The sequence below is a fragment of the Marmota monax genome, unplaced genomic scaffold (genome assembly GCF_021218885.2).
Source record: "Marmota monax isolate L192 unplaced genomic scaffold, Marmota_monax_Labrador192_F-V1.1 WCK01_AAM20220418_F8-fsc00042, whole genome shotgun sequence".
In the NCBI taxonomy this organism is placed as follows: domain Eukaryota; kingdom Metazoa; phylum Chordata; class Mammalia; order Rodentia; family Sciuridae; genus Marmota; species Marmota monax.
This window is the reverse complement of record NW_026693008.1, coordinates 13,445,020-13,467,855: the sequence shown is the minus strand read 5'-3', so window position 1 is coordinate 13,467,855 and position 22,836 is coordinate 13,445,020. Positions and strand designations below refer to the sequence as shown.

The following is a 22,836-nucleotide window of genomic DNA, read 5'->3' as shown; positions in this document are numbered from 1 at the left end:
ACAATTTAAGTAATGATAGATACATATTAATCAAAGATCAAATATCTATTTTTAGTACAGTTTACCTGAATTGTTTCTATAGTGTTAATAATCCAATGTTCCCCTTTTCCAGTTTTAATATATTAGGAATGAAATGAACTCTTCAGTATTAATTGATGTTAAGAATAATGCTTTATTTACAGCACTCTTAACAAACACTTATTAGATCATTAATCATATAAAATTCCAGTTTTGTAATATGTATGATTATATCATTAATAAGGATGCTTATGCTGTTTCCTTCAGGTGAAATTCCTAAACAAGTTAAAGTGAAAAAATTGAAGAACCTAAAGACTCTGGATTCAAAACCTGGTATTGACTTCTTTTTTTTCTTTTCTTACTTTTATTTACATTTATTTTATGCTGAATTTATTTCTGTGCCATAAGTTTTGATTTTTTCAACTTCTTCTAGGATGTCTTTTTCTTTTGTACAACCTTCTCTTCTGGTTTAGGAACAATTTATTTCTTTTCAGGGAGGATCATTTCAGTGTAGTAGGGGAACTCATGTATGGATTAATCCAACCATGAGCTCTCTAAGTATGGCAGTGTGTTTTGTGTGCTTTGTTCACCTTGGTATGGTCAATAATCAGAGAATCGACATGTAAGTTCAGCATTACTCTCTGCATTTTAAGCAGGTATTGCAAAAATTCTAAATTCAAGAATTTAACCATTTAAAGTTTTTCTCCAATCTTTCTTGTGTACAAGGTGTCAAAATGCATTCTTCTATCATGTGTAAGTAATTAGAACCAATTAAAAATAAATGAATAAAAATTTTAAAAATTTAACTATTTAAAATAATTGAAATTAACTATTTAAGAACTTAGTTTTATTCTAATTTAAATTCTAAATGCAAAAATTATAGGTCACTGACCCTATGTCCAGCCTCACTTGGTCTGCAATATCAACCAACTCCATCCACCATTGTAATACTAGAATGGCACATATTGCTTCTTTAAAGTGACTTCTTTCAAATACTTGGTGGCTTTTCATTTAGGCATGTCCTTGATGGCCTAAGTAGTTGCACAGGTATTCTTAAAGTGAACATAAAGATTTGAACCTCTTGATTTGTGTGATTTTTGGGGGACTTTCTGGGTTAAGAGAATAAGAACCATTTTCACAGATCACCTCAGACCACCTCAGGCACTGTTCAGGAAGAGATGGTATTGACTTTTATTAATTTTTAAATATATACTTCTCTGGTAGTTGAATTTTTCTCTTTACCATATTCTTTTCTTTACTTCTTAGGAGTTTATACTTCTTATAAGCCATATCTAAATAGAGATGAAGAGATTATAAAACAATTACAGAAGGTAATTACTTGTTCATATTATTAAATCTCTGTTCTGGTATGTAATATCTATTTAGGCAATATATGCTTTGTGAAATGGAGTCTATTATTTTTTTACTGGAGATTGAACCCACAGGTGCTATACATACACTGAGCTACATCCTCAGTCCATTTTTTTTTTTTTTAAATTTTAAGACAAGGTCTTGCTAAGTTGCTGAGGCTGGCCTCAAACTTGAAATCCTCCTACCTCATCCTCCAGAGATGATATGATTACAAGTGTGTACCACCAAGCCCAGTGAATCTCACTTTAAAACCAAAGTTTTATAAAAGTCAAAGTAATAGCTTGAATATTGAAGCTGTATCTACTAAGGAGTGCCAATCTTTCTAGAAAGTTGGGAGTTATAGTAAAAAGAAAGTTATAGATTCTACCATGAGGTAGTTCAGCATCTAATGGTAGGAGATAAAGTTTTTAAATGTAAATAGTATTAATATAGAAAATATGAAATTAAGATTTCTTCGCTATGAACTGATTTTTTTTGATGTGTGTATGTATTACTAGTGTATTACTGGGGTGCTCTATCAGAGTTACATCCCTAGCGCCCCCCTCCCCCGTTGTTTTTTTTTTTTTTTTTTGGAAACAGGATCTCTAAGTTACTGAGGCTGACATTGAACTTGCAGGCCCCCTGCCTCAGCCTTCCAAGTAGCTGGAATTACAGGTGTGTACCACTGTGTACAGCATGAATTGATGTTTTTAAGTATAGGATGTTCCCTAAGCTAAAGTCTCTGTAAGTTTTGCTTTAAAGATTCTGTTTGTGTTTAAATAAAATTTATTTTTTAATTGAAGCAAAAACATAAAATTATATATGTTAGTGGTGTGCCATGTGATGTTTTGATGCATGTATGCATTATTTAATGCTTAAATCAGGTCAAACATACCTATCCTCGATTTTTTTCATCATTTTTTTAATGGTGAAAACATTCAAACTCCTTTTTTTCTGGATTTTTGAGATATCCAGTACATAATTGTTATCTATAGTCACCTTACTGTGCAGTATAGCACACCAGAACTTCTTGATCCTGGCTGTAACTTAGAACTAATGGATCACTCTTTCTCCATCTCCCCTCCCTCTACTCTGCCAACTTCTTGCAAATGATTCATTTCACAGGAAGGGACACAATTAACTTCAAATTAAATTACTGGAAGATTAAGTTCTAGGTTTTTTATGTTAATATAAATGTATGTTTACATAGTTGAACTTGGTAATTATCAGTGTTTTATATTTCTGGGCACTAGAATGTAGGTTCTCATTATTTCCTCTTTTAAGGGTGTACAACAGAAACGTCCTTCTGAGGCTCAAAGTGTGATTCTCCGTCGATATTTTTTGGAACTGACGCAAAGTTTCATCATTCCATTAGTAAGTTAACAAATGTGTCTTTGCTTAATTTAATGATTTGTTGAAGGTATATGAACTATTTTCTCATCCTCTAAGCCTTAAGTTGTGTGTTTTGCCTGCTTAATAATTTAGCATAGAGCCCTTTGCAGGGGACTTGGAGTCTTTGTTCTGGTATTAACTGTGCAACTTTGATAAGCCAGTTCATTCCTCTTTTTCTTCAGTTTCCATGTTTGTAATATGTGGCTAATTCTACTTTACCTAAATACTTTCCATGTTTGTATGAATCTTAAATGAGATCATTGATCTGAATTTTTTTTTAATTTGGCAAAAAATATTTTTTTTCTATTTCCATTCTTTGAAAGTGGATACAGTTTTGCTTAGAATAAAGATGATTTTAAGAGCACACAAAAGTTAAATGCGAGTGATAAAATTAAATCCAATAATCCAGAGTGATGAACAGTAAAAGATACCAAGAAAAAGTAGGCACAGTGGTACACACTTGTAATCCCAGCAACTTGGAAGGCTGAGGCAGGAGAATTACAAGTTTGGGGCCAACCTGGGCAACTTAGAGAGACCTTGTTTCAAAATTAAAACAAACAAAGGTGGTAATGAAGCTCAGAGGTGGAGTACTCCTGGGTTTGGTCCTTAATACAGGGAAAAAAAAAGATATTAAGTAGGTGCCTTTGGCATAAAACTGATCATTCAAATGATTACTTAACAATCAGAAGTTGAATTTTTTATACTGCAAAAACAAAATCAGTTTAGTGTATGAACTATATAGTAGTGGATGTTTTTTCTACTCCCTACCCTGGTACTGGGGATTGAACCAGCGGTGCTGTAACATTGAACTACATACCCAGCCCTTTTTATTTTTTATTTTGAGACAGTGTCTTGTTAAGTTGCTAAGACTGGCCTCAAACTTCCAATTCTCCTGTCTTACTCTTCCGAGTAGCTAGGATTATAGGCATGCACCACCACACTTAGCTACAGCATAATTTGTAGCTGGACTTTTATTTATATTATTAATAACTATTAGGATAGTTAATTGTAGTCTTTAGTAGATACCCTGCAACCATGTAAATTAAACAGTATTTTCTACAGTTGATGAATATAAGACCACAGTATTTTGGATAAACCCCTTAATGTAGTGATTTTAATATCAGTGTTATTCATTCTTTGAAAGTGTTTTAAGTGAATTAAAGTTATAGATAATTTTTTAAAAATACTTTTTTAGTTATACATGGGTACAATATATTTTGTTTGTTTATTTATTTATTAAAGAGAGAAAGAGAATTTTTAAATATTTATTTTTCAGTTTTCGGCGGACATAACATCTTTATTTTATTTTATGTGGTGCTGAGGATTGAACCCAGCACCCCACGCATGCCAGGCGAGCTTGAGCCACATCCTCAGCCATGTTTATTTATTTTTATGTGATGCTGAGGATTGAACCCAGTGCCTCACATATGCAAGGCAAGCGCTCTGTCACTGAACCATAACCCCAGCCCAAGTTATAGGTAATTTTGAAAATACTACATACATCATGACTGGTTTAGTATAATTATTTACATTAGGTATTTATTTTTCCCTAGTATCTAAAGAAAATTTAACACTAAATTGTTATAGTAGCTATGAATCAGTCTGACACACTTATTGATTGATTCCACAGGTTTGTAATAATAGTTCAGTGTCTGTTCTTTCAATCTACTATATTAGGAATACAGCATTTACAGAACAAATAAACACAGGTTGAACAACAATCCAGGGATCATATTAGGTCTTCAGTTAGCTGTCAGATGCTCAGCTATACATCCACACTGTATGAACAAAGTCAGATCTAATTATTTATCAAAAGGTGCTGGTGGAGGCTGTTATATGCCTTCTAACATAGTTCCTGGGCCAATGGCCAGTGGAGAAAAGAGCAGCAGAGATGAAAAACCTTTAGAAATTTCACCAAGAAGATGCTCCTTTCTCTGTAGTGTGGTGTTTCTCATATTGAGAGTAGATGTATACTGGTATTTAAGGAGGAACTCCTTGGGGAGATTTTTTAGATGACTTGATCAGCCATTTATTCAATCCAAGTTTTTCTTCAAGATCTTCCAACTTCTTTCCTTAATAACATCTTTCTTGGACTGAGAGCTGTTGTTTTCTCTAATGCTAAGGGTGTCTGTTTCAGAAGCTCTATTTGTATCTAGTGGTGCCTATGAGTGAGATGGCTGTCACATTGAGAACTCTTGGAGCTACTGCATCCAAGATTCATGCTGGGCACCTATCAGTATTTTTTCCATGTCATCATTATAAACAAAAACTGAAACTGAAGCACTGCTCCCATTTCCATTATTGCTAAAGTGCAGTTCTATCCAGTAGCTCTTCAGATTCTTCTGCAGCCTGGAAACTGCTCTGACATGACCTTGGAGGGCAGCTACAGCTGCCTGATTGGGGATCAATGCAGAGCTGAGGGTGTGCCTCTGCATTGGTCAGTCTGAAGAAGGAGCTTGTCCTAGGCACATCCACTTACTAGTTTAATGTGAAATACTATTTTTTTGGAGGGAGTACTGGGGGATTGCTCTACCTGTGCTAAATCCTCAGATCTCTTTTGTATTTTATGTAGACAGGGTCTCACTGAGTTGCTTGGCACCTCGCTTTTGCTGAGACTGGCTTTGAACTCGCAATCCTCCTGGCTCACCCTCCAGAGCTGCTGGGATTACAAGTGTTTGCCACTGTGCCTGGCTGAAATACTATTTTGATTGTTGTGTTTTGTACCTTAAAAGAAGGTTACCTTGGATTTTCTTTCTCTGATATTGTTTTTTAAATATAGATTGATATCATATTCATGAAACTATCCTTCAGGATGACAGGGATCATGTCTGTCTTGTTATCATTTCCTCAGTCTGGCATGTGATAGCATTCTAATATTTATGGAATAAATGACTAAATGATATGACTATTTTAAGAAATTCAGTGGAATGTCGTAAACATACAGACTGTATCACAATATTTTGTCTAGTTATTTGTCTAGTTATTAATATAATCTATCTGAACATCATATGAGGGCAATCTGAAGATCTTTGTTCATTTTGGGGAAAAAATGTTGTTTCTGGGTGTGTGGATGTCAATTACTTTTGTTCTCTTTATATACCTACCTTTCAGGCTGGGATCATAGCTCAGAGACAGAGGGAAGTTATTTAGTTTTTTGAAGCTTTGATTTCCCAGTAATACCTAACACAGAGCATGGTTGCAAGGATTACAAGAGATCATGCATGTAAAATGTTAAGTATATTTTCTGGCACATAGTTACTCAGTAAGGTTAACAGTTATCACTAAAATAAGATCTGGGTGCAGTGATGCATATTTGTAAGTCCTAACTACTTTGGAAGCTGAGGTATGAGAATCATTTGAACCCATGAATTTGGGACCAACTTGGCCAACATAGTGAGACATCCATCTCAAAAAAACAAAACAAAGCAAAAAATGTTCTTTCTTGGATTGTCAAAGATTTAGTAACATTTTTGTTGTAAACAACTTCCAACTCAATCTAAATTTAGCTATATCTACTGTGGGCATTGGTGGAGTTAATTTGAAAGAGCATATGATGGTGAGTAGAAAAAAATAATTCAGTCTCCTGTACACTCACAACATAGATCACTTCTGTGACTCTACATGGTGTGGATTTTCTGTCCACCAGCAAGCAAGCAGTTCTGCAACAGACACCAGTGAGATGTCCTTTATTTTGATTCTGACATTGTGTATCTGGATATAGCATCAGACCCTACAGGTTGAGGGCTCAGTTCCCAAGATTGCACCCCTTCTGTTCAGATTTCAGTCACAAACCTCAAGTTGTTTACCTGTGCTTCCAACTGCCTGGCAGTTGGGTTCCTACAGTCCCCTCCTTGGTGTTTGATTAATTTGCTTGAATGACTCACAGACTTAGGGAAACACTTAACATTTACTGGTTTATTATAAAGGGTATTACAAATGGTACAGATAAAAAATGCATAAGGTAAGATGGGGGGAAAGGGGCATGGAGCTTCCATGTCCTCTCCTGGCGTACCACCCTTCGGAACTTCATGTATTCAGTTGTTGGGAAGTTCTACACACACTGTCTTTTGGGTTCTTATGGAGACTTTATTGCATTGGCATGATTAAAGCATGGATAACTATGTTAAAATGTGATTGGACAAAAAAGATATGATCTAATGCTAATAGACTGAGTGGAGAAAACCAGCAAGGTATGCGTATTCATATTCTTCAGCATTCCTTCCTTGTGGGTATGGGACAGGACCCCTTCTGAAATGGGGGTCTCATCATCTACTATCAGACAAGGTATATCAGAGAATTTATTTATATGTTCAGCAGTTCCTAGTTAGATGGAAGATTAGAGTCTCTATGACCCACTTTGGGAGAGAGATAGTCTAGTTTCTCTGGCCTGCCTTGAGAAGGGAGTTATAAGTCAGGAACTGTGGATAAAAACCCCAAAATATATATCATAATATTCTACTAGGAAACCCATTTTTTTTTAAGTTTAAGAGCTCTGGGTTGAACATGGTGGCACATACCTGTAATCCCAGCAAATAGGGAGGCTGAGGTAGGAGGATCACAAGTTTGAGTCAAACCTGGAAAACTTGGCAACACCACACACAAAAAAAGAAGGCTGGGGATGTGGCTGTATGTAGAGTGCTTCCTAGGTTCAATTCCTAGTAACTGCTGCCCCTGCCCCCAGAAGACCTTTAGGTAAGAATGCCTAACTTTTATTAACTTATTTTTTAAAAAATATCTTTTTAGTTGTCAATGGACTTTATTTTCTTTATTTATATGTGGTGCTGAGAATTGAACTCAGTGCCTCATACATGGTAGGCAAGCACTCTATCACTGAGCCACAACCCCAGCCCTTATTAACTTATTTTTTGGTTTTAGGAAAGGTATGTGGCAAGCTTGATGCCTTTGCAGAAAAGTATCTCTCCATGGAAGGTATGAATATATCCAAATAAATTCCTATTTAAATTTTGTAATCATAATTAACTTCTCTGAATGTATCCATTTCTAATTTCTTAATATAGTATATCTTGTTTTGTAGAGTCCACCCCAATTAAGACAGTTCCTTCCAGAAGAATTTATGAAAACACTTGAGAAAACAGGACCTCAGCTAACTTCTAGAATAAAAGGCGATTGGATTGGACTTTACCGGTTAGTCTTTTCCCTTCATCTGTAGAGCTTTATTTAAAAAGAAAACAAAATAAAAAAATGGCCTTATACATTCTTTTTGGAAAATTCTATTATTTGGAATGTTTTTCTGAATTATAGATAAGAAATGTACTAAAGAGATGAAATAAGTCATAGTCAAACTTTGCTTCTTGCATTTATTTTTTATAGGCATTTTCTAAAGTCTCCAAATTTTGATGGCTGGTTCAAGACCCGGCGAAAAGAAATGACTCAAAAACTAGAGGCACTCCATCTAGAAGCTCTTTGTGAAGAGGTAGAAAACAGTGTGTATGTGTGATGACTAACAACTATTGAGAGTAAAGATAAAATTATCTTTAGAGGTTGAAGATAATGCCCAGGTCTGCATCTTTATAAATAGCAATGATATCTAACTTTTCTAGATTATATACTTTGTGACAGGGACTGTGTGTAGATGATTTATATGGATACTCCTTTTTTAATCTTCACAATTCATCAAGGTAGGCATGTTAGGATCTTTACTTGTGGCTTAGAACTTGAGTGACTTGTCTTAATTTCACATCACCACTAAGTAGCAGAGCCAGTAGTGTTCTGGAGTCCACTTGCATTTGTCCATAAGAGCTAATTGTGCACATCTTTTCCTAGTTAAGCATTTAGTGACTTCAGGTTGGTAGTTTGAAATTGCTTCAGTTGGCAAATACTATAAAGACTTTTTCTGGAGAACTGGTTGCTTAATATTCATCACAACTGGAGGGAGTTAGGATTCAAATTCAAGCCATCTAACTTCAGATCTTTTCCAATATGATTTACTCATCTTTCTCACTTAGTATTAACAAATTTTTCATGGCTTGGATTGGTTTTTCATATAGTATAATTTACCACCAGCCTATTTTAAATTGAACTACTTGTGAAAATATATAGTCTTATTTTTCATTTGTATTTAGCTTTAAATATTGAGGCAGCCTAGCCTCAGTGTTTTCTTTCTAATCATAAATTCCCAGTGATTCTGGCTCTGAGAAAAAGAATGAAGAAAACAACAAAGTAAGTCCAGGAGAGTTTATTTGAAGATACAAAGTTTACATCCAGTAATACATTCATGTTCAGCTTTCTTAATTTGTTAATCAGTGTATATATATATATATTTTTTGGTACCTGGGATTTAACTCAGGGGTCCCCGATCACTGAGCCACATCCCCAGCCCTATTTTGTATTTTATTTAGAGACAGGGTCTCACTAAGTTACATAGCACCTTGACATTACTGAGGCTGGCTTTGAACGTGCGATTCTCCTGTCTTAGCCACCTGAGCCGCTGGGATTACAGGTGTGCACCACTACATCCAGCTACTAATATTTCTTATAAATTATTTATTGGCATGGGAAAGGAATTTAATATTGCATTGATCTACAATTTTTCCTTTTTTTGGTACTGAAAATTAAACCCATGGGTGCTTTACCATTGAGCTTCATCTCCTGTCCTTTTTAAATTTTTATTTTGAGATAGGGTTTCATTAAATTACTGATGCAGGCCTTGGATCTTGTGATCCTCCTGCCTTAGGCTCCCAAATTGCTGGGATTACAAGCATATGCCCCTGTGTCCAGCCACAATTTTTTGTTTTGTTTGTCTGTTTTTTGGTTGACCTAAAAGGACTATCTCAGAAAGGAACTTTCTTCCATTTTGTTTTACTTCCAAATAGTATGAATTTTTTTCTAACTAATGTCAAAACTTACCTAACGAACAATTTCTAGAATACTATGATAATTATTCTTATATTGTAATGGTATATATGAGTTAAATACTGTTCTTTTCCTTCTTTTGCATTAGCCTTGGCTATTAAAATAAAGAGATTTGAATATTGAGTACATACTGATTTGGGATTTGCTTATTGTTCTAGGACCTACTTCTCTGGATCCAGAAACACACAGAAGTAGAAATAGTAGACCTTGTACTGAAGCTGAAAAATAAGCTGGTATGTAGCCAAAGCAGCTGAAGATTAAATTGGTGTGTGAAGATATTTTCCTCTTATTTGAGCCAATGCTCTAAGATGTATCACAGATGTAACTTAAGATTTGAGATTGGTCTGTTGGTGGTAGATCTGAACAAAAATATTTGGTCACTCAGGGAGATCATAGAGATGCCATATTATTCTAAAGATTTTTACATGAATTTAATGAATTCTACAAAAACATTGCCAGTTATATTTAATATCATGTAGTATATCTAGGTTTTATCTATGAATTTATATAGGAGCCCTTTTTTGGCTTAATCATGTATTTTTTTTAAATGGCATGTTCTTTGATTTTTTAGTTTCTGTAAATTCTAGTCTGAGATGGAAAGTTTCCAGCTAGGCTTGGTGGTGCACACCTGTAATCCCTGTAACTTGGGAGGCTGAGACAGGAGGATTTGAAGTTCAAGGCCAGCCTGAGCAACTTAGTGAGGTCCTAAGCAACTTGACCCTGTCTCAAAAAATAAAAAGGGCTGGGGGTATATCTCAGTGGTAAAATACCCTAGTACCAAAAAAAAAAAAAGGGGGGGGGGACAAAAAGACTGAAAGTTTCCAAGTTGTTAGACTGTTAAGACTGTTTATATAGAGATCATAATATATTAATAAAGATCCATTTAAATGCTGCCAAATGTTGTAGTTGCAGGCTGATCGAGAGCATTTACCTGTGAAACCTGACACTATGGAAAAGTTACGGACACACATAGATGCAATTATCTTAGCATTGCCAGAGGACCTGCAAGGCATACTGTTCAAAACAGGCATGACGTGATATTTTCCAGCCAAAAAGGATTGTGCATCATGAAGCATACTGACATTTCAACCAGACGCACAAAGATCTTCCAGTGGCAGCAGAGTGGAAAATAGCTGTGAATGCTAAGATACAGGGTGGAAAGACTGTATTGTATAAACAGAACTTTTTATTGCATTATTTTTAAAAATGGATATCTGTGGTGGTTCCACTTTAATATGAAACACCGAAGGCAGTTCTATATTTTTAATCATGTTCTAAAGTGCTCTTATGAGAGACCTGAGGGGCCATCAGTATACGTGATTCCAAACTGCAGTGCTGGCATTGCAGATATTTTTTTAAATTGGTGCTGCTTTGCCCAATCATGTTAAAACTCAGGGGGTTATAAAAATAACATTCACACTGGCTATCTTCTTAAGAAGGAAAAGACTGAACTGTCCAACTATAGTTGATGCTTATGTAGTGCCTTTTGTTGTCCTTCATGTTTCACAAAGTCCAGCTGCTATTCTTGAGGCTTTTTCTTATTTGATTATGAAACATAATTTTATGAAGGATTATATTGAGTAATCAATGCTTAAAAATATTTATTAGAAGGCATGGTGTTTTTTTTCAATTGTCATATAGGTTTTTATTTCATTATTTTCTTCACTATTTTCAAAATGTAATCTTACCACTTTCTCCAGAGGCAAGAAGGCATCTAGTATTAATTATGGAAGACTTTATTTTCCTTTACCCTTTATTCATTGGGTCTATGTAAATTAATAAGCTTGGATGCTTTTCAAAGATAATTCTAATTATGAATCTCATAATCAAATATTTTTTAAAACTGAAGTATTATTATTTCAAAGGCATTCATAAGCCTTTTATGCAATAGTTATTTGAGTGATTATAAGGTTGATTTCCAGCATTATTTGTTGGGTAGTGTTATTTCCCCCAAACTAATGTTTCTCCGGACATTCTTCCTATTGTTTAACATGGGAACTTTTGTTTTGAATCAATGTTATGGTTACTATGTTTTTTTTTTTTGTTGTTGTTGTTGTTATTTCTCTTTTGTTTATACCACCTTGCCAAAAAAGAAGAATGTGATTTAATTTAGTAAGATTGGTTTGTGTTTGAATGAGAATATCCTACAGAAGCCACTATTTAAAATAGGCACACATGATGTAGCACAAATGTAAATAGCTGTGTCTTAATTACCCTCTCAACTACCAAATATAGTTGTATGTATTAGTAAAAGAAGTGACTTCAGAAGCTCTCTCTTGTTCTCTGTTGCTATAATTCTAAAGGGCATTCCTGACCTAAGAAAGGCTCCTTGTGTTTGTAAGTTGGTCTACTGTGGTTTGATACCCAGATGTGCCCTTTCCTCATGGATGCAGTATCTTGAAGCATACCTCTACGTCTAGAGTATGGCATTTGGAAGAATTCATTTGCCTAGCATCATAGGGGTTATTTTGTGAAACAACAGTTGACCTTTCAGAAAAGGGGCAACTACTTTTTTATGCTAAAGTATTTCATAACTTTCTTGGAAATTTTATTTAGGTATAAATGGTCATCTTATTATTTTTCAAAAAGGTGTATTTTAATAATCTTACAATTTATATACAGTTTGTGACCAGAATTTGAGTCATTAGTGTCATATCAAGGATCTTTTAAATTATACCACTACAGGATGTGTCATATCAAGTTTATTTTGCACAGCTAAAGAGTAGCAAAAGATGCCAATTAGCATGATAATGGTGTCTTCATTTACTGTATGTAACTGAAACTTAACATGTTTGAAAACATTATACTCACACAGTTTATCTCTTTAATTTCAAATTATGTACTTGTAAGAATAACTTAAAGTTACATTGGAAACTGAGAAAGACTGGTAATTTTTTTGTGTGATTTTCAGAGTTTTTTTTTTTTTAGAAGACTTTATTAATATCTAAGCTCTGCCATTTAATGTTTTCTCTCCACCAGCATCAGAAGGAATCACTGCTTTAAGGGTATTAAGTAATGCCTAGGGTGCCTTCTACTTATAGTCCAAAAGAGATTTTGTGAAGGCATTTTGGTCATTACCAAAACTGAATTAAAGGCCTTGGATTTTAAAGCACCTGGATGTCTTGTCTTATTTCTCTAAGTTTGAAATGCTTGGAAAAGCAAAGCATAGTTAATGAAACTAATGCATTAAGAGATTCCTTTTATTTTCAGACAGATTTTAAGAAATGAACACTGGGAACTGTAGCACATGCCTGTAATCTAGCAACTCGGGAGGCTGAGGCAGGCAGATTCTGAGTTCAAAGCCAGCCTCAGCAACTTAGCAAGGCCCTAAACAACTCAGTGAGACCCCTTCTCTAAAAAATAGGGCTGGTGATGTGGCTCCGTGGTTGAGTGACCCTGAGTTCAATCCCAAGTACCAAAAAAAAGAAAACTTTTCTCTGTGTACTAACTATGAACAGATGAATAGTTCAATTAGTAACAGGTTAATTAAGAGATTTGATATCCCTTCTATAACAGTGCATTGATTTTACAAAATATTCCAATAAAAATATTTTAGCCAGTCATACTGGCACATTCCTATGGTCCCAACTACCTGTGAGGTTGAGGTGGAAGAATCTCCTCAGCCCATGAATTTGAGAGCACCCTGGGCAATATAGCAAGGCACTGTCTTTAAAAAAATCTTTTTAATTATCTAGATTTTATTAAGATTATCCTTCATTTACTACTTAAGAAAAAACTTTTAAAATCTCTAACGCTTTAAATAAGTTACATTTATTTCTTCCTCTTCCTTTTAAAATATAACAAGCATAATATAGCTCAGTGGTAGAGTACTAGCTCAGCACACATGAGGCCCTGAATTTGATCCCCAGTGTTGCCAAAAATAAAAAATAGAATGTTAAAGTAGCAAATACATTATTCTTTGAATTTTAACTTGTTTGTTAAATACATATTAGATGTTATTCCTTTTTGAAATTACAGATAATAAATGGCCTATAAGATGATACACTGCAAAATATCGCAGTAAAAGAGATGCCATTAAAATATGTTTTATGGCCCAAACAACGGAAATTTTATTTTTTCATAATTTTGGAGACTAGAAATTCAAGATCAAGGTCTAAGCAGTATAGGTCTCATTCTGAGGCCTGTCTCCTTGACTTGGAAAAGGTTGGCATAGATGTCATTAAAACTTGTCTTTGTTTTCACTTCTCATAACTTCATTCATTGGTTTTTAGAGCTGGGTTTTATTAATTTTCTCCTTTTTTAATCATAGTTTGGGGAAAAATTTATATATTTTCTAGTATTAGTTTTCCAAAAATATATCTATTGAAGGCAAAAGCTTTCCTAATTATGGATATTTTAAAATAACAAAATAATTAACTTATATGATAGTATAAGTAATGACTGAATTATCATAAATAACTATCTGTTCATATATCCAAGATGTATTACTTATATGCCATCTAAAAGTTGGCCAAATTTCAGTATTTATAAGTGGAAATTAGCATTTGTTAATGAAAAAGCTAAATTTTTTTCTAATTACATTTCCCTGTTTTTAAAAATATCTAACAATTTTATATAAGATACAGAAATATGATTACTAAAATTTATTCCACATTAACCAATTTTTGGATAAATAAATTTTAAACTAGTAGTTGGTTAATGCAAAATAAGTTTATGATCTTCATGTCTTTGTTTTATTTTTTGTTGCTTAGGGCCTCACTAAGTTCCTGAGGCTGGCCTCAAACTTGCAATCTTCCTAGTTCATCCTCCTGAGTTGCTAGGTTTACAGGTATGGGCCACCACACCCAGCTTATGATGTTTTTTTCACAGTTATAACATTTCCTATCTCATGATGTACAGATGTTGAGGAAGAAAAGATGGTAGAGTTTCACCACATCCTTTTCTCTAGTGTTACTTCTGAATGCCAGCCTTTCTTTACTGGTACTTGAATGGTAAACCTTTCTCCAAATTAGGATCATTGTCTGAGGCTGTAGCTCAGTGATAGAGCATTTGCTTAGCATTTGTGAGGCAATGGGTTCCATCCTTAGCACCACATAAAAATAAATAAAATAAAGGCATGTTGTCCATCTACAACTGCCAAAAAAAAAATGTAAAAAAAAATCATTGTCAACTAATAACCATAGGTCTCATTCTGTTTTACTAGTTTCACCACTGTGGTTGACTGCTTCTGTCCCCCACATTTTTTCATGTCAGCCAGTATGAATACATTATAGTATAAATTGCTTCTAGAGTCACTGAAAATACTTTTTGGAAAATAGTAAGTTTACATTTCAAAGTTGTTATATTTGTTATTAAGTGAATGTATTTTCATACCTCAGTAGGAAGCTATTGAAATGATTGTTTTCATTTAATGAAAGAGGTAAATATTTTTATAGTCAGAGGCTTTTGGTTGTAGAACACAATAATTTTTTTAGTTTTGTTTTTGTGGTGCTGGGGATTGAACCCAGGGGTTCTCTACATTCCAGCTCTTTTCATTTATTTTTTTATTTTATTTTATTAAAGAGAGAATGAGAAAGAGAATTTTTTTTAATATTTTTTAGTTTTCAGCGGACACAACATCTTTGTTTGTATGTGGTGCTGAGGATCGAACCTGGGCCGCACGCATGCCAGGCGAGCGCGCTACCACTTGAGCCACATCCCCAGCCCAGCTCTTTTCATTTATATTTTGAGACACGTGTCATTAGGTTGGCAAGGCTGGCCTAAAACTTATGATCCTTCTGCATCACAAGCATCTGGTTTACCTAGAGTTTTCTTTGAGGAAATAAAAGTATTATTAGTAGTGTTTACACTTTCAATCTTTCAAATGGATTAGAAGGTTATTAAATTGTCCATATCTTCTTTTTTAAATATTATTTTTAGTTGTAGATATACACAGTACCTTTATTTATTTTTATGTGGTGCTGAAGATTGGACCCAAGAACATCACATGTGAGGAAAGCTCTCTATCACTGGCTACACTCCCAACCCCTATCCATATCTTCTTGAGAAAGTTTTGGTAGTTTGTCTTTCAAGAAATTTGTTCATTTCGGCTGGGCATGGTGGCACACACCTGTAATTGCAGCGGCTCGGGAGGCTGAGGCAGGAGGATCCCGAGTTCAAATTCAGCCTCAGCAACTAAGTGAGGCCCTAGCAACTTAGTGAGACCTTGTCTCTAAATGATGAAATTTTCTTATTTTTTATTTTGAGACAGGTCTTGCTAAGATGCTGAGGGTCTTGCTAAATAGCTGAGGCTGGCCTCAAACTTGGGATCATCTTGCTTCTGCCTCTTGAGTTGGAATTACAGGCATGTACCACCATGCCCAGCTTATATCTTTTTCATACTTTTATTCATAACCTAGTTTTGTCTTCATAGTTAAATGTTTTATTGTAGGTAGCATACAGGTTATTTCTACTTTGAATTCAATCTGAGAAAAATGACATTTTTTTGTCAAGATTCTTTTAAAAATATTTTTAGTTGTAGATATACACAATACCTTTATTTATTTTTATGTGGTGCTGAGGATTGGACCCAAGTACCTCACATGTGAGGCAAGCGCTCTACCACTGGCTACAACCCCAGCCCCTGTCCATATCTTCTTGAGTAAAACTAGTAAAGCAGAATATAACTCAGAATATAATAACTTTTGTTGCACATGGATATCCAGTTTTCCCATTATTTTGACAATATTAATTCTGCATATCCAAGAACAAGGTAGATCTTTCCATTTCTAAGGTCTTCTTAATTTCTTTCTTTACCATTTCGTAGTTTTCATCGTAGAGGTCTTTCACCTTTTTCATAAAGTTGATTCCCAAGTATTTTATTTATTTATTTATTTGTGTGTGTGTGTGTGTGTGTGTGTGTGAGAGAGAGAGAGAGAGAGAGAGAGAGAGAGAGAGAGAGAGAATTTTTAAATATTTTTTAGTTTTCAGTGGACACATCTTTATTTTTTTATTTTTATGTGGTGCTGAGGATCGAACCCAGCGCCCCACGCATGCCAGGCGAGCACTGTTACCGCTTGAGCCACATCCCCAGCCCCTATTTTATTATTTTTTGAGGCTATGTAAATGTGATAGTTTTCCTCATTTCCCTTTCAGAGGATTTGTCACTGATATACAGAAATGCCTTTGATTTATGGGTGTTGATTTTATATCCTGCTCTGCTGAATTCATTTATTAGTTCTATTAGTTTTCTGGTGGAATATTCTAATAGTTTTCTGGTAGAATATTTTAGGTCTTCTAGGTATAGAATCAAGTCATCAGCAAATAGTGCTAATTTGAATTCTTCTTTTCCTATTTGTATCCCTTTAATTTCTTTCGTCTAATTGCTCTGGACAGTGTTTCAAGAACTATGTTAAATAGAAGTGGTAAACAAGTGCACCCTTGTCTTGTTCCAGCTTTTCGAAGGAATGCTTTCAGTTTTTCTCCATAATGTTGTCCTGGGGCTTAGCATAGATATCTCTTACAATGTTGAGACATGTTCCTGTTATCCCTAGTTTTTTGGAGTTTTTAACATGAAGTGGTGCAGTATTTTGTCGAATGCTTTTTCTATATCTATTGAGATGATTATATGATTCTTTAAGTCTATTGATGTAGTGAGTTACATTTATTTGTTTCTGTATGTTGAACCAAACTTGCATCCATGGGATGAACCGCACTTGATTGTGGTGCACGATCTTTTTGTTATGTTTTTGTATTCAGTTTGTCAGAAATTTTATTGAGAGTTTCTGCATCTATGTTCATTAGAGATATCAGTCTGATGTATTCTTTCTTTGATGTGTCTTTGCCTGGTTTTGCATTCAGGGTGATACTGGCCTCATAGAATGAGTTTGGAAGCTCTTCCTCTTTTTCTATTTCATGAAATAAATTGGAGAGTATTGCTATTAGTTCTTCTTTAAAGGTCTTGTAGAACTCGGCTGTGTATCCATCTGGTCCTAGGTTCTGTTTGGTTGGTAGGCTTCTGATGGCATCTTCTATTTCCTCACTTGAAATTGATCTGTTTAAATTGTATATATCATCTTGATTCAATTTGGGCAACTCACATGACTCTAGAAATTTTCCATGCCTTTAATATTTTCTATTTTATTGGAGTACAAGTTTTCAAAATAATTTCTATTTATTTTCTGTATTTCTGTAGTGTCTGTTGTGATATTTCCTTTTTCATCATGTATGTTAGTAATTTGAGTTCTCTCTCTCCTTCTCTTCGTTAGCATGGCTAAGGGTTTGTCAATCTTATTTGTTTTCTTCAAAGAACCAACTTTTTGTTTTGTCAATTCTTTCAGTTGTTTCTTTTATTTCAATTTCATTGATTTCAGCTCTGATTTTAATTATTTTCTGTCTTCTACTAATTTGGTGTTGGTCTGTTTTTCTTTTTCTAGGGCTTTGGGATATAATGGTAGGTCATTTATTTGTTGACTTTTTCTTCTTTTAAGGAATGAACTCCATGCAATGAACTTTCCTCTTAGTACTGCCTTCCCAGAGATTTCAATATGTTGTATCAGTGTTTTCATTTATTTCTTAACAATTTTTTAATCTCCTCCTTGATGTCTTTTGCAACCCATCGTTCATTCAATAGCATATTATTTAGTCTCCAGGTGTTGCAGTAGCTTTTATTTTTTATTTTATCATTGATTTCTAATTTCATTCCATTATGATCTGATAAAATGCAGGGTAGTATCTCTACTTTTTTATATTTGCTAAGAGTTGCTTTGTGGCATAATACATGGTCTGTTTTAGAGAAGGATTCATGTGCTCTGAGAAGAATGTGTATTTGCTCATTGAAGGATGAAATATTCTATGTCAGTTAAGTCTAAGTTATTGATTATATTATTTAGTTCTATAGTTTCTTCATTAAGATTTTGTTTGGAAGATCTATCCAGTGATGGAAGAGGTATGTTAAAGTCACCCAGAATTATTGTGTTGTGATCTATTTGACTCTTGAACTTGAGAAGAGTTTGTTTGATGAATGTAGATGCTCCATTGTTTGGGGCATATGTATTTATAATGGTTATGTTTTGTTGGTGTATTGTTCCCTTTAGCAGTATGAAGGGTCCTTCTTTATCCCTTTTGATTAACTTTAGCTTGAAGTCTATTTGAGATGAGGATGGAAACCCCTGCTTGCTGCCACAGTCCATGTGAGTGGCATGATTTTCCCAACCTTTCACCTTCAGTCTGGGGATGTCTTTTCGTACGAGATGAGTCTCTTGGAGGCAACATATTGTTGTTGTCTTTTTTTTTTTTTTTGATCCAGTCTGCTAGTTTATCTTTTTATTGGTGAGTTTAGGCCATTAACATTCAGGGTTATTATTAAGACATGATTTGTATTCCCAGCCATTTTTGTTATTTAACTTGACTTGGTTCCTCCTTTGATTATTTTTTTCCTTTAGTGTAATACCTCCCTCTGCTGATTTTCATTGTTTTTTTCCATATCCTCTTCATGGGATATTTTACCAAGGGTGTTCTGTAGTGCAGGCTTTCTAGTTGTAAATTATTTTATCATGGAAGGTTTTTATTTCATCATCAAATCTAAAGCTTAATTTTGCTGCATATAAGATTCTTGGTTGGCATCCATTTTCTTTCAGAGCTTGGTATGTGTTGTTGCACAATCTCCTAGCTTTGAGGGTCTGGGTTGAAAAATCTGTTGAGATATGAATTGGTCTCCCCCTACATGTGATCTGATTCCTCTCTCTCTTTAGCCTTTAAGATCCTATCCTTATTCTGTATGCTAAGCATTTTCATTATCATATGCCTTGGTTTAGCTCTGTTGTAATTTTGTATATTTGGTGTCATATAAGCTTCTTGTATTTGAGTTTCCCATTCATTCTTCATGTTTGGAAAATTTTCTGATATTATTTCATTGAAGAGATTGTACATTCCTTTAGTTTCAAACTCTGTGCCTTCCTCTATCCCAATAACTTTCAGATTTGGTCTTTTGATACTATCCCTAATTCTTGGATGTTCTGTTCACTGTTTCTTACTATCTTCACTGTGTGGTCACCTTTATTTTCCAGGTTTTAAACTTTGTCTTCATTATCTGACGTTCCGTCTTTCAAGTGATCTACTCTGTTTGTGATGCTTTCTGTTGAATTTTTCATTTGGTTTATTGTTTCCTTCATTTCAAGGATTTCTGATTTTTTTTTTCAGAGTCTCTAACTCAGGTCTTTTACTACCTGTATTTGCTCCCTTATCTTTTTTTTTTTTTTTTTTGGTGTTATCAATGGACGCCTATATTTGCTCTCTTATCTCTGTTGGAGTGATCAATTTTTGCCTGTATTTGCTCATTTAGGTCATTCTTTAATTCACAGATTATTTTAATTATGAACATTCTGAGCTCCTTCTCTGACATTTCATCAACTGTGCTGTTATTGTAGTATCCTGGTTTGTTTGGGGCACTTTCCTCCCGTGTTTCTTCATGTTATTTATGTGTCTTCCTTTCTTGCAGTGTGTATCTGAGATATTACAGTTTCTACCTGTAATCTTGTAGTATCTGTGCAGATTATCTGTACCTCACCTTTGTGTTGGAATTTCAGACCTTGCCAGTGTCCCACATTGGATGCTATTGCAACTAAGGGTGGTGGCAGCAATAGTGGAGGTAACTCGAGATAGCAGTGGAGGTGCCTCAAGGTGGATTCAAAGTGTTTCAGAGATGGGGCTTAAAGGGTGGGCGTTACACTGGCTTTGGGAGGCCTGCTTTGAGATGCAACTGTGTCTAGGCCTTGTCTTTTGTTGCAAGGTAGAGGCTACTGGGAAGACTATGGCAATAGCTGCAGTGTCCCAAGATGGAAGTGGGTTAGGCCTGGGCGCCCAGGTGGAGGAGTGGGTGGACCTGGGCCTACTCTGAGCTGGGGGTATAGCTCAGTGGGAGAGTGTCCGGCAGAGGCAGATCTGGGTTGGGCCCTGAGCTCTGGTGGTTGTCTCTTGGTCTAAGGAGGTGGTCCTGGCCCGGGGCCTGAACTCCCACAGGTGTCTCCAAGTTGGTGGGATGGGCGTGGGCCTCCCAGCCCCTTTTGAAAAGTTTTCCCTAAGTTGCTTTAGGCCTTACTAAATTGCTGTGTCTGGTCTTGAACTTGCCATCCTTCTGCCTCAGTCTCCTGAGTTGCTGGGATTACAGTCGTTTTCTGCTTGCCTTTAACATTTCTTATATTGCAGAGATTCTCATGAATTCTTCAACTTCCATATAATTGAAAAAAAACAATCTTTATTTTGCCTTTGTGTGTGTGTGTGTGTGTGTGTGTGTGTTGCTAGGGATAGAACCAAGGGCCATGCACATGCTAGGCAAATACTCTAACACTAGCCTCTTGGTAAATGACTGATATGAACAGACATTGCCACTGGGATTACAGGTGTGCACCATTATGCCTGGCACATTCCTTGTTTTTAAAAATTTTCCTGCAAGAAATGATAAAATGCTTTAAAACTTTAACATTTATGCCACATTTACAAAGCAAATAGAGGAGGGGGAGTATTTTAAAATGGGGATGTAGATGAATGTTGACTTTGTAAACTCGGGTTGACTTTACTCTTCCAAGTCAGTAATGTTTACCAAAATGATTTAAAAGCAAACAAATCCCTGAGTCCCAGGAAAGACAAGAGATCTGACTCTCTCACAAAATCACAAGGAATAAGTAAAACAAATTTTTAAAGCAGAGACTTCATAAAAGACACTGTAACTAAGGAAAGGTCTTAATTTCATGGCAGAGGCTTTGACTTATTGAGAAGTAAGAAGCTGTGCTAAATTATCCAAAGATTCTGGGAATTCTCATGAATTCTTTCAACTTTCATATAATTGAAAGTTAGTCTGATGTTTTCTTTCTTTGATGTGTCTTTGCCTGAAGGGAAAGTGGGTTGGCAAGATTCTTTGTAGAAGCACTGATACCTGCTATTATGGCTAATAAATAAGTGTTTAGAGAATGTGAACTTAAAGCAAGATCAGTGATGAGTTAAAGTCAGAGCATGAGATCAAATGGAGTTTATAGAGGTTAGGGAGGAAATGAAGTAAAAAAAATTATACTGTTGTGCCATTAATGAGTGGACTAGAAACAACTGATTCAGATGTAGAGCAAATTGAGTTACATGGATTAAAATTAAAAGATTAAATGGATAATGCCTGTTAAATAGGATGTCTGACATACTGTAAGTGCTCAATAACCATTTACTATTGCTATTAAATATTAGTTCTGGGCTGGGATTGTGGCTCAGAGGCATAGTGCTTGCCTGGCATGCCTGAGGCACTGGGTTCAATCCTCAGCACCATATAAAATAAAATAAAGTTATTGTGTCCACCTATAACTAAAAAATAAATATTTTAAAAATAAATAAATTAGCTCTAGTAGAATACATCCTCTCAAATGCTTTGAAAATTTCAAAGGAAATGATAAAGTTGTTTTTTTTTTTTTTTTTTTTTGAATGACCTTGAATTCTAAGAGGATGTAAACAGTCAGCAAAATATTCACATCATTAAGCCCAAGGGACTGGAGATACACACACACACACACACACACATACATACATACACACACATGCACTCACTCGTGATTGAAAATAATCAGATGAGGAAAATAATATCTAATGTAATGTTTATGAACACATGCCTTAGAATTTGGGCAACCTTATAACACCTTCCTGAAAACTGTTAAGATTTAATGAAGTACAGGACTTGATTTATGGAAAGAAATAAACAATAACAAATTTTTTCTTATGGAGCTCAATTTCCTTATTTCTAAAAATAAGACAGTACTTTTAGTGATTAAAGATATTAATATCAGAAGAAATGGATTCTCCCCGCTTCCCATTTTTGGGATTGAACCCAGGGACAGTCTCCCACTGAGCTACACCCCTAGCTCACTTAAAAAAAATGTTTTGAGACAGGCTATCCCTAAGTTGCTGAGGCTAGTGTCAAATTTCCTATCACCTCAGCTTCCAGTATCTGGGGTTATGTGCAAGTTGCCTCCATACATAGTAACAAATGGTTTCTTTCTTTCTTTTTTTTTAAGAGAGAGAGAGAACTGTAGTATTTTTTTTTTTTTTTTTTAGTTTTTGGCGGACACAACATCTTTGTTTATATGTGGTGCTGAGGATCGAACCCGGGCCGCACGCATACGAACCGGGGTCGCACGCATACCAGGCGGGCGCGCTACCGCTTGAGCCACATCCCCAGCCCGCAAGTGGTTTCTTATCCCAATTCCACTACCTTTAGCTATGTGACTT

General features: G+C 35.1%; 1 protein-coding gene across 2 annotated transcripts in view; it reads left to right on the top strand.

The window, feature by feature from the left end:
* The window catches only part of Dennd6a (DENN domain containing 6A), a 77,483-nt gene extending 64,738 nt beyond the window's left edge, over positions 1 to 12,745 (top strand). Inside the window, exons 13-20 of one of the 2 annotated variants that reach the window (XM_046452800.2) lie at positions 286 to 351; positions 1,285 to 1,349; positions 2,653 to 2,742; positions 7,636 to 7,689; positions 7,796 to 7,905; positions 8,092 to 8,194; positions 9,792 to 9,866; positions 10,540 to 12,745. In XM_046452800.2, coding sequence (XP_046308756.1) covers positions 286 to 351; positions 1,285 to 1,349; positions 2,653 to 2,742; positions 7,636 to 7,689; positions 7,796 to 7,905; positions 8,092 to 8,194; positions 9,792 to 9,866; positions 10,540 to 10,671 — 695 coding nt within the window. In that variant the 3' untranslated portion in view covers positions 10,672 to 12,745. Of the gene's footprint in view, positions 1 to 285; positions 352 to 1,284; positions 1,350 to 2,652; positions 2,743 to 7,635; positions 7,690 to 7,795; positions 7,906 to 8,091; positions 8,209 to 9,791; positions 9,867 to 10,539 lie in introns of both variants that reach the window. The other variant, XM_046452801.2, reaches the window with a different exon arrangement.
* The last annotated feature ends 10,091 nt before the right edge of the window (positions 12,746 to 22,836 follow it).